At 36.5% G+C, this 12,625-nt stretch overlaps 1 protein-coding gene across 20 annotated transcripts in view; it reads left to right on the plus strand.

Moving 5' to 3' along the window:
* The window catches only part of DLG2 (discs large MAGUK scaffold protein 2), a 1,809,506-nt gene that overhangs the window by 967,656 nt on the left and 829,225 nt on the right, over positions 1-12,625 (plus strand). Inside the window, exon 1 of one of the 20 annotated variants that reach the window (XM_044753771.2) lies at positions 11,158-11,627. The exons of 18 other annotated variants lie outside the window; for them this stretch is intronic. In XM_044753771.2, the coding sequence (XP_044609706.1) occupies positions 11,550-11,627 (78 nt within the window). In that variant the 5' untranslated portion in view covers positions 11,158-11,549. Of the gene's footprint in view, positions 1-11,157; positions 11,628-12,625 lie in introns of those variants that run through there. One more of the 20 variants, XM_070490539.1, reaches the window with a different exon arrangement.

Here is a 12,625-nt window from a genome sequence, read left to right on the forward strand (position 1 = left end):
GACTTTTTTTCCTTATTTTCCACTATTCCTCAAACATGTTTCATGTTTTCCAACCTTTTTCATTTTATTCATGCTGTTTCCCCTGGCAAATAAATGCACTTGTTGTTTTGATCTGTCTTCTAATGCCCAACTCAAATTTTCTCTCTTAGAGAAAACTTGTTTGCTCCACTCCAACTCATGGGCTAGTGGAATGTTATGTGAACTCATAGCGTTTTCTCCTTCTTCATTTCATTTTTTTGTATTTCATCATAAGCCATTGCATGTCTTAAAGATAAGGACACTTAAAAAGCCACTATGTCTTAAAGATAGGGACACTGAAGACCAGACAAGTTTTGAAAATCAAGAAGTAAGTGAGGGGCAAACCAGAATTCAAACCCTAATTCTTCTAGGTAAATGGCCTTAGATTACTTAATTTCTTATAAATGTGGTTTCCTAACCTGTAAAAGAAAGATAATATTATCTGACTCAGAGATTTCTTGAGACAATTAAAGGAAATGACAATATTTCCTAAAGTGTAGTATACTTAAGATGGTACACAGCAAACATTTTTTAAAAACTTATTGTACTTTAATTTTAACTTAAATCAGAAAAAGATTTGTAACTGGAATATAATACATCAATTCACTTTTCAAGTAGACTTTTAAAATTATTTCTGCTTTTTATTTTATTGTTAATCTTATTAATATTCTATTTTCATTGTATTATTTATATGTTACCTATGACTTATGGAGATTGAGCCTTATTTTTGTTTATTCTGGTGATAAGTTTTCTTTTAAAATAAATTTATTTAAATAAAAAATAAGTCAAGTTAAAAAATGACCTAAGGAAACAACATAGAGGTAGTACATGAATATGGCAAAAATGGATGAGATTAAATAAATACTGAGATAAGGCACATTAATAATACCTTAGTAAGCAAAATACTTTATGTATCTTAAAGACAAAATACTTTAATTTCATGTAAAGATGCTTAAGGTAAAGTAGCTGACATAGGGGCTATGCACCTAGCAAGTTGGTCTCCCTTTTTCTCCTTATTCAGCGGTGAAAGATACAACTTGGTGATGCTGTTACACTTTTTTTCCTTTTACTGTATATGTTCTTTAAGCTGGAGAGAGGTTGCAATTAATATTAGGAATATTTTCAGTAACACTATCTGTAATTGGCGTTTGCACTCAGGATTTCAGCAGCTGCTGTTTCTGTTTTTCGTAGGTGTCAGGATGGAAAAGAAATAGTTTGTATATTTTCACTAGCAGATCTCATTTTTAAGGAAATGAAAGAGGGAGTTTATATATTTATTTATGAATATGGTTTTATGTATTAAAATTTTTAAAAGATCTCTTGTATCTATCTATGGAAGGGAAGGGATTACAAAGTGATAAAATTGACAGCTGGTAGGCCACAAATCAAGTCTCATTGATTTACTTTATGAAACGTTGTTTTTCAAAGCACTTTGGACCCTTCTTACAGTGACTTTGATTTTTCTCCTATAGGATAAAGATGAGTATGAGGTAAAAACACAAATAGAGGATAATAATAAATACTTAATGTGTGTCTATATAGAGCCTTCCTTTCTTCTCCCAGGAGTATGAAGCAGTTTAATTAAAATGGTATGCTCATTCATTTGTTCATTCATTCAGCAAATAACTCCTAAATTATTCAAATATATTTATTGAGTTCCTGCCATGTGCAAAGGACTATGTAGATCTCTGAGGATACGAAAAATAAATAAGGCATGGGAATTTTCTTGAATTGTTCACTATCATTTAGGGGAAAGATTTAAGTTCAAAGTAATGACAAATAAATGCAATAAGAGTGAAACCTGAGATATATACAAAGTGCAAAGGAAACATTAATTTTAGTGCAATAGCACAAACTGGCTCTGTCTAGAGAGATCAGGAAAGGTTTCATAGAGAATTATTGAGTGAAGTCTCAAAAAACGTATAAGGATTTGTCACATGTAGAATGACAGGAAGCAGGAAGCCAGGTGGAAGGATAGGCTTGCAGGTAGAGGAAACAGCAAGTACAAAGATATAGCATATAGAGTGTGTGAGGGAAACAGAAAATACTTTTGTGAAGATCCAAAAGACATTATGGCAACACTACATCTTCATCAAAAATGGCCACTGGACTTAAAAGATCATTGTCCTACAGATAATTCTTGGGTCATAATGTCTTGGACTAGTAGATTATTTGAGCTTAAGGGGAATTTAGAAATTGATTATGTAGACCAATAGCTAGAAGTAAGACAACTGGTAAGAATAAAATTAAAACTAAGAGTATTGATGCCCACATTAGCACCCCACCTCCATGAATGGGAATAATTCTGTTGTTGAGATAGCTAGAATCCTGGGCTCTCTAAATGAATTACAGTTGATGTGAAAGTTCTCAAACCAAAGGACTCAGGTTGGGTGAGTGGTGTTTAAATGTCTGTATTTGTGGCATGCTGTGGCAAGGCATGTAAATTCGAAGAAATTGACTTGAATTCTCTGTTACAAAATTGTTCAGCTACCCATCTTTTAGCATTGTGTAGCTGTTTTAGGAAAACTATCTATGGTCCTGTTTTTGCATTGTTTTTTGTACTCATAAGACAAAGTTCTTGCATGTTCCATTTGATACCCATTCTTTCTTGGCTTCTGGCTTGATGTTCTTCTACTTTGCTGCTGACCTCTGTCCACTCAGCTCTACATTCCTTTTGATAGTTATTACCATATCAATCTATATCCTTAGTTGTAGCAAAATTTAATTAAATGTGGGCAGATCAGATCACAGCATATGGATTCAGTAGTACTAGATAAGTTCAGGATCCATTTGAGTTTTTCTTTTCATGAGAGATCTGCAAAATAAAGAGAGGCTCTGAGAAGATGCTCAAAAAACCCACAAACTATTCAGAAAGCTTAAGAAAAATATTCATTTGCCTGAGAAAAAAAGACATTCGTCAAACTGAAAGTCTTTAAATTTAGGAAAGATTTTTATAAGGGTTTGGAAAGTGATTTGTTTTCTCCACTAATGGAATAAAAAAGAGGAAAGGACTTAAGTTGACTTCTTAACAGTGAGGATAGTTAAGTACAAAAATAAAGAGAGTTTTAAAAGGTATTCTCTGCTTCTTCATAATAGTAAGCACACGTTTTCTGTCTTTTCTCTGTGTTTTCTCTGAAGATTAGAGGATGAACAAAAATAAAAACAACATTTTTATTGCACCCATATTGTGTGCCAGGTACTGCTCTAAATAGCTTACTTGCATTATCTCATTTTATCTTTATTATCAACACAATGGCATAGTTTCCATTATTACTCTATTTTATAGACTTGATGTTATTTGTCCAAAGTCACAAATATGGTGGTGGTGGTCTATCTCACTGCTAACTTTAAGTAATTAATTATTATATGATAGTGACTTTTGAATAGCATTTTAATTATGTGACTTCCCAGAATCTCTTACATGAAATATTTAACAATAAATCTTATATATACTATTGTCAAATGTGCCTATTAAACACTTAAAACTCACATGCAGACCAGTTAAATTCTCTAGTTTGTTTTTGGGTTAATTTAGAAGCATGCCACTTTGACGTGTTTGAGTTTATATAAAATTATGGCCAGAGCAGTGATTTCTTGGACTGACTACGGCATCCCAGGAGTATATGGGACTCATTAAGAGCCCTTGGGGTAAGAGCATGGGGTTTTGATGCCCATGCAGGGCAAGAAGTTGACCTTAGGAGCGCCAAAGGAAGAGAAATGAAACTGAATCACTGCATAAAACTGAAAACTTAAAAGGGTTCTTATTTAATGAAGGGGCCTCTAAAAAACTTCACATTAGCCCAGGAAATCAATAAGGAAGCACGTTTTTATTGAGTTGGAAAAGAGAAAAACAAATAAATTTAAACTTTTTGTGTGGGGAAACTAACACTAAGCCAAATACTAAACATGAAACTGCTCCTGGGCTAGTGAAATCTCTTGGCAACTAGCAAAAGGATGTGCAAAATTATTCTATAGCAGCAGTTGCACAACTAATGGTCCCTGGGACTCCCACAGGAAGTACAATCTTAGTAAAGAAGATCTTAGAATAAAAATGTACAATGGCATACAGAAACTACCCACCATGAGTAGAATCAGCAAGATTGGACTTCCAAGAAAATTAAGTAATAAAAGTATCAGATAAATACTATAAATTAAATATATTTTAAATTAAAAACATGATAGAAAAAGGAATAAAAATCATAATAAAAGAATTAGAACACTATGATAAAAGACTGGGTGGATTTAAAAAAGAAATATATAGAATCTCTAGAAATTAAAAAATGTTTATAATAATTCATTAAAAATAAACACTCTGTAGATAGGTAAAACAATAGATTTAAACTTAAGATAAATAGTAATTAGATCTGAGGATATAATCCCAAAAGCAGCACAAAGAAGGAAGGAGAATAATAATAGGAGGTATATGAAGCCGTAGGATGGGTCAAATGAAATGGTTCAAGAAAAATATAACAGGATTTTACTTTATTTTTTATTTTTTTTATTTTTATTTTTTGAGGAAGATTAGCCCTGAGCTAACATCTGCTGCCAATCCTCCTCTTCTTGCTGAGGAAGACCTGCCCTGAACTAACATCCATGCCCATCTTCCTCTACTTTATATGTGGGATGCCTACCACAGCATGGCGTGCCAAGTGGTGCCATGTCTGCACCTGGGATCTGAACCAGCAAACCCTGGGCCCCCAAAGCAGAACATGTGAACTTAACTGCCTTGCCACCTGGGCCATCCCCTATAACAGGATTTTAGAAGGAGAGAATGAGGGAGAAATATTAGAAGAGATAATGACTGGGTTTTTAAATAATCAGATTAAAGAACCATAATGAGTTCCAAGCAGAATTTTAGAAAAAAATATTGTATTGAAACTGCAGTTCAACAAAGACAAAGAAAAAAAAACTTCAAACAAACCACAGAAAACAGACATATTTCTTACTATAGAACAATTCGATTGACAGCAGACATCTTATCATGAAAATAGATACCAGAAGATGGTATGAGATAATATCTTCAAAGTGCTGAGGGAAAATCATTGTCAATCTAGAAATCTCCCTTTACCTATGCTATCATTCAAGGTCTAAGGTGAATGTAGACAGTTCAGGAAAAATATTAAAAGACAGAGCATGTTTAACCATCAGAGATTTTTGCAGAAACAACTAGTAAAATATGTACATTAGTAAAAAGGAAATTTAGGAGGGTTAGGAAGCTAAAAATAATGATGAGAAAATAAATTGACAGCATGTGGGAGTTATTTTGAGACAGCTTTAATTGTAAAAAAAAATAAATAATGGTGATAAGAATAGTGACTGATTTGGTCAGGAATAAAACTACAAGATAGAACTAAAATACTATAAAATAATAACATGGAATATTGAGCATAGTATTAAAATAATTAATTGCACAACTTTGTAAAAACCACTTTGAAAAGTTGGATCAAATGAAAAAGATGATTAGCCCTTCAAATATCAATATTTATTATAAAGCATAGTAATCAAGATAATGTGGTATTGGCAAATAAAGAGAGAACTGTTTTTGATTACAAAAGAGCCCAGAAACAATTATATGCACACTCATATCATCTAGACATATGACTTAGGATCATTACATGTCAGTAAGGAAAAAGAATAACATTTATATACCAGCAAATAAATAAATAACTAAAGATAGACAACTGGCCATACATATGGGGGAAAAAATAGATGCTTACATCATAATAAAACTTTAGAGACTTACTTGTGAAAAGAAAAAGTTTAAATTGTTTAGAAAAGAATATAAGATAATATATTTGTGAACTGAGAATAGGGAAAAAATTTTTAAGATACAAAAATGTACATACATAAAGGAAAACTGATAAATTTCAGTACATTTAAATTTTTATGAGGACTCTATGATAAAACATAAATGAAGTTAAAGACAAGTCAGAGTTTGGGAGCAGATATTTTCAGTGCTTGTAATAAACAAAGAACTAGTGTCCAGAACACCTAAAGTACTTTTACAAATCAATAAGAAAAATATGGTCTAATTTAAAAATGGGCAAAGACTATGAATAGAAGGAAGTTCAAATAGTCCATAAACACAGGAAAAGATGCTAAGTCTCACTAGTGATCAAGAAAATGCACATTAAAACTACAAGGAACTAACATTAATTCACTATGTTTGGGAAAAATTAATGTCTGATTATACTATGTCTTCTAGAATATAGGACTTGTATAAACTACTAATAAGTGAATTGGGGAGAAATTTGTAATAAAAGTTCAAGATAGACACATGCTATGACTCATCAATTACATTTTGAAATATCTACTCTTGATAAAGTTGTATGTGCTTAAAGATAGAGGTTCAAAAAATTGAACATTATTTTGAGATGACTTTGAGGTGGACAGGGTGGGGTGGGAAGATTTTGATTATATTATCATGAGTTTATTTCTTTAAAGTTACTCTCAATCAAATATAGCAAAGGATTAACATTTATTAAATCTGAGTGGTAGGTACATGGGTGAGTGTTACATTACTTTCTTACATCTCTGGGTGCCTAAATATATCATGATTAAGCATTTAAAAGAAAGGACATGAGGGGCCAGCCCGGTGGCGTAGTGGTTAAGCTTGTGTGCCCCTCTTCCACGCCCGGTGGCCAGGGTTTGCAGGTTCAGATCCTGGGCATGGACCAAGCACTGCTCATCAAGCCATACTGTGGCAGCATCCCAGATAAAATAGAGGAAGATTGGCACAGATGTTAGCTCAGGGCCAATCTTCCTCACAAATAGAAAGAAAGAAAGAAAGAAAGAGAGAGAGAGAGAGATGGGGGAGAGAGAAAGAGAGAAACAAACAGACAAAGGACGTGAGATATTCAAACTTTGAAGAGTTAGTTTTGATGAATTTGAGAGCAGAACAAAGGAGTAAATTTAGCCCATTATAATTAGAGTCAATGGGCTTATTATTTGTAGGGACTCAAACATTTTTTCACACTTGTTCATGATTGGTTGGTTGTCTCTTTGGTGCCGAAATCTTTCTATCTGCAATCAGGTCGGTGTAGACACGTTGGTTTTGATATACACATAAAGTTATAGTGACCATTTTTCCTATTATCCATACAGATAAAACATGCAGAGAGATTTAGCTATTCCTTTGCCTTTTTCAATACATTGGCACTAATTATTGCATTTTTTCCAGCTAACATTTATTTTTGGTCTTATATAGAATCAAAACACAATAATTTTCTCCCGAGCTCCCACATTGTTTTTCAGACATCTGTTATAACACCATTCTACACTGAAATTTATTTCTTTATACATCTGTGTCCCCAACAATATAGGACTCCTTAAGAGCAGGGTTGTATCTTATTCACTTTGGGGTCCCCAGAGTTTGACATAAAGTAAATAATCAATACATTATTGTGGAAAAGTATTGCTTACCTTTTTAATCATGCAAGTAATAACAGGAATATATTCTCGATGTAGAAGACTCAAGCAACACACAACTATATAGAACAAAATGTAACTGCTTTTGTCTTCCCTTTTCACTACTCTCTACAGAGGTAACTAACATCAACATCTTGGCATGCGTGGTGCTTGAAGTTAAACACTATGTTTATATTCTTTTAGTTATAAATTCTATGTAGTATATATCTGACACTGTTTAATATTAGACTAATATCAGATGTTAACCAAAGGGCTATTAAATATGCATATCAGATATGCAAACAAATCAAGCAAATGTTTGAATGTTTATTTGTTTTATATATTAACTTGTTTGTCTTAAACATGTATTTTCTTCAGTGAATATTAAACGCCCAACCTGGATAGCTATTCAAGCTACCAGATAGTAGTTTCTAGGCTTTAATGTTTACTTTGTTTTTACAGTCTATGATATATTTAGATAAATTTTTTTATTTTTACTTTTTTTTTTTGGTGAGGACGATTGGCCCTGAGCTAACATCTTGTTGTCTATCTTCCTCTTTTTGCTTGAGGGTGATTGTTGCTGAGCTAACATCTGTGCCAATCTTCCTCTATTTTGTATGTGGGACACCACCACAGCATGGTTTGATGAGCTGTGTGTAGGTCTGCACCCAAGATCTGAACCTGCCAAACCTGGGCCGCCGAAGCAGAGTGTGTGAACCTAACCACTACGCCATTGGGCTGACCTGTAGATGATTTTTAAAAGAAAATCATTCATGTGTTAGGCAGAACATGTAACTGTATAATACGTAATGGCTTGGTTTAAACACTGCATTTACCTTGAGAATTCAGAGGAGGCTCACACACTGTGTGTGTTGAGGCATGAACCCAAAGCTGCTTAAAAGGATTAATGTTGCATCTGAAACTCAGCTGTACTGGTAGGCTTCTGTCATATGAGAGGTATTAAAAATGAAATTATAAAGGAAAGGGTCTGTCCAGGCAATAATGATATACAGATGGAAAGTGTCTGAAAAACTTGTTTTCCTTACACGGCAGAACTGCAGAAGTTATCTCAATCAGCAGAGCAATGGTTAGAGACTATTAGGATTTACTGTAGGCAGCTGCCAACCTTTTCGCAGCAGACACATTTGCCCAGAGAGAACCCAGGGAAGATGTTTGTATAACTATGGCAATGTCTTTATTCCATTGACATGACACTTACCTTTCAAAATTTTTACAACTGAAAATTTGTGGATATGCTTCTATTGACTTTTCTAGTCTTTCCAAGTTTGTGGATTTTCCTACTTTGCTATCGACACATTTGACAAATAGATCTTGAATACCTGCATTGTGCTAAGCTTTCACACAAGATGAACATGGGTCCTCACTACAAATGCCCTACTCCACACTGCCCTTTCTACCTCCGACTGCCTATTTAAGGAACAATAGTTATTATTGTTATTTTTTAAAGTTAAATCTTACCTGGTAGGCCCAATTTATTTTCTTAAGAACTCCATCCTGTAAAAGTCTATAAAGCCTCTGGGTCAGGTGTGTGAAGGTCATTAAAGTTTCAATATAAAAGCAAAACCAACCACAAAATGATCAAACATCAAAGATCTCTCCAAGCCCCAGTTTTCGTGACTTAGAAAATCTTAACTTATGAAGAAAGTGCAAAAATTATTGTATGATCTGTCAGTCCCATCAGAGTAAATTAACATTCTTTGATTCCCCCTATGATACCAGTGGTTTGAAAGCTCAACATTTTTTTCTCACCTCTTTATTGTCTGATTCTATCTTTAAATATTAAAACAGGAATTTCTACTCATTAATTTAGGGAGGATTGCTCCCCTTCCTCTTTTTATCTACTTTATTCTGTTAACCGGATAGGCTTTTAACTACAACGTGGCTCAGGCAAACTTGTCTGCTGGGATAATGAGCACCTTAGCATCACAGCCACATTAGGGTAAGCTGTGGTCCTGCTGAGTAGCTCTCTGAAGACTAAGTGGGAGTTATCATTTATTTATTTGTTGGATTTCTGTGGCACTTTTCCTCCAGAGAGTATAGAGTATGACATGGAGAATTTTGCACAGGGGTTGTCTAAGAATGTCAAAAGGAAATTAAAGGAAAGTAGAGTTTGTAGGAAGTGAGAACACAGAACAAAAGAAACAGCTAGTAGCAGAACCAAACCCTGGGTGGCAGTTAGGCAGTTAGGTAGAAGAAGATCGAGGGGTCTGAGCTGCCCCAAGGGTGCCAGTGTTGGCTTTCAGAACACTGAGTCATTTTACCGGAGCCTATGGCCCTGGTGAGCATTAGACATTTCTGTTCACCACTCACATGAAGACCCATAATCAGAATCATAGACTCATAGAGCAGGAACGGGCCTTAAAAATCACCTGCCAATGTTTTTAATTTACAGCTGAGGCAAATCAAGCTCAGAGAGAACAAGAAAACAAGTGAGATGCAGAGCCAGGGTTAGAACCCAGATCATTCATTCACTGAACAAACATACATTGAATACATTGTTGCTAAGCACTGTTCCAAGCACCAGGGTTACCTTAGTGAGTAACCTGCAGTGGGTCCTGACTACCATTGTCCTATCCCACACAGCCTTGTTCTACCTCGTTGCCTACAAGGATATCCAATACACTTTATAATCCGGCATTCAGTTGACTGAAGACCCAACCCTCTTTAGGTGTAGACCTCAACTGACTTACAGTGAGAGAAGGGAGTTCTTTTCCAAGTATCTGTAAGTATGTTGACATTCTTTGGTCCATAGGTGCTTTTAGGGCACTTCTGTCAGATCAGCTGAAAAACATTTACTGGATTGAGTCTCTTCTGTATGTCACGGGAAGGAAGGTATTCCGTACCAAGATGAGCAGTTTATTTTTCGTCCTCTAGTAGGATGAATAAAGGCTTAAACATTATATCTCATTGGAGGAAACACTTGTCTTTTAAAATTGGCTTCACCTTTAAAATGCCTCACATAATAGTCTAAACTCTAATAAGATGACTGAAGTTGGAAGTACCTAGTGGTAGAATCAAATGTGAAAATTCTTCAAAGGAGCGTGGTTTAAGAGTCGCCATAAATCTACCTTCTCAAAAGTGACATTAACAGTCAGTTTAACACTGGACATCACTGCAAGAAAACTCTGGGGTTTAAAATATAAAAAGTAGTAGATTGTTGTATTCTAGTTAAAAGGTAGATTTAAGCCCCTCTCCATCCTCCAGTCCTCATGCAGAAGCTGTGCTTCTAAGAGAGGCTCCTGTTAATTTAGAGATAGAACCAATGAGTTTGAAAACTAAGGACATTTACGCAGGCATTTGGGAGTACACTTCATTCTGCCCACTTTGCCCTTTGTCCCGGGCCAGTTTCCAAAGAAATAAAGTGTTACTCTTGCAAGCTGTGGATAAGGCTGGCTAATTAGCAGAAATATGACTTTCCTTGGACCAAAAGAAACTGACGAGCGTGTAAGGGAGGAACACTTTTGTTTCCAGCCCCCCCAACAGCCCGATATTCTGGGAGGGTCAGAGTAGGATTCAGGCTCCAGAGACACCTGTTTGTGCCCACAGGGCCAGGTCCGCGATGGCCCTGCCTCTCCCCCGTGCCTGGCAGCTTCTGTATTGGCTGATTTACCTGCGAGGCTGCATGTGGATCTGTCTTTACGCGGCCACTGCCTCCAGCACGTATTGTCAAGACAGAGGGAAGCCAAGAGAGGAGTGCAACCGCCGGAGCCTAGAGCGGGAGGTGAGCCGCCTCCCGGACGAGTTGACTGCGGCTTCCCTTCCTCCCGACACACATGGAGTTTGGTGGTGACGGTACCGAAGAACTGCAGACAGATACTTAGCCCACTGGTGGTGTGTGAGCTGGCTACGAAGACAGCGCCCGCCTCACCCAGACCTCCTGCTGGCAGGATGTAAATATACCTGCAGACCGGCCAAACAGGACTGCCTTTTCCCCCCCAACCCTCTCCCTTCTCCCACCCCCTCCCTCAGCTAACCAGCATGAGGAACTGAGAAAGCAACAGCCTGCAAGTGACAGCTCCAGCCTGATTCTGTTTGTCTCTGAGCCGAGGTGGGAAGTTGATTGTGCAGCAGCTTCATTGTGAATTCCTTCCACTGGCATCGCTATGTTTGCCTCTATCTGGTATGCCAAGAAGCTGGGTCGCAGGTTCGTGCACAACGCCAGGAAGGCGAAATCAGAGAAGGTAGGGAATGAGTGGGGATGAAGATTAGCTTTCCGATTTGCCAACTGCCTGCTCTGGACTGCTAGTCTGAGTACAGACGCAGTCTTTATTAGCTTGGGATGAGAACCTGCCTCTCACTGTGGTTGTAGTCCATGCCACTCACAGAAGGGGTAACTGAGAGCCTAGCTTCTTGGGAGGGGAGCGTTGGGGGTTAAGCAGGATCATTAGCTATTCAAAATATTTGGTGAGATCATCAATTGATAGAGTGTCTGTACAGAGACTTAATATTCCTATAAATGACACAGGGTGAAAGCAACTGAGCGGCTGAAATTTTTCTTCTTCAGGGAGCTCTCTAGTAAACTTGTTGCTATACTGCATTATTTTTATTACTGCAATCTTTGATTCTGAAGGGGGCATTATAAAGCCCTGAGCCTTTCTCAGTACTTGTGTCCTGGTGTGTGTCCTAGGAGCACATATTTGGGACTCTCAGTAACATTGACCAGACTCCACAGAGGTGCTTGATAGCTTTTCAAATCAACAAAGCCATCTTTTCAAAAGTGTTTACAATGAGCAAGAATTATATTTATAATCAGATAGTCATTTCCATTTAGAGAATGGCTTTGTATTCCTTTTATTCAGCATGACTAGTTGTTTCTAGAGAACCTCTATGTAGATTTACTTCATAAGTTATCTTTCTCTGAGAAATTAAAATGGCCTGTAAGTCCTAAGATGCATTACAACCTTGCATCTCTAATTTGTCCTATGCTGTTGGAGGCACTGGTCAAACTGACATGTTTAGAAAATCAGTATCTAATTTGATAGGTGACGGGGAAACTTCCAAAGACAACAACATTTTATGAAACTGAGATTTTTCCATATTACTTTGAGGATAGGATCTTTGGCCCAGTGTCCTTTCTGCCTTAAATCTACTCGTGAGATTGACCCAGAGCTGGCTTTCCTGGCCTGTGGCACAGTCCTTCCTCTCAACTGCAAAGATTCCTTCACTTTAACTTACTATT

The sequence above is a fragment of the Equus asinus genome, chromosome 20, assembly GCF_041296235.1.
Source record: "Equus asinus isolate D_3611 breed Donkey chromosome 20, EquAss-T2T_v2, whole genome shotgun sequence".
Lineage (NCBI taxonomy): Eukaryota > Metazoa > Chordata > Mammalia > Perissodactyla > Equidae > Equus > Equus asinus.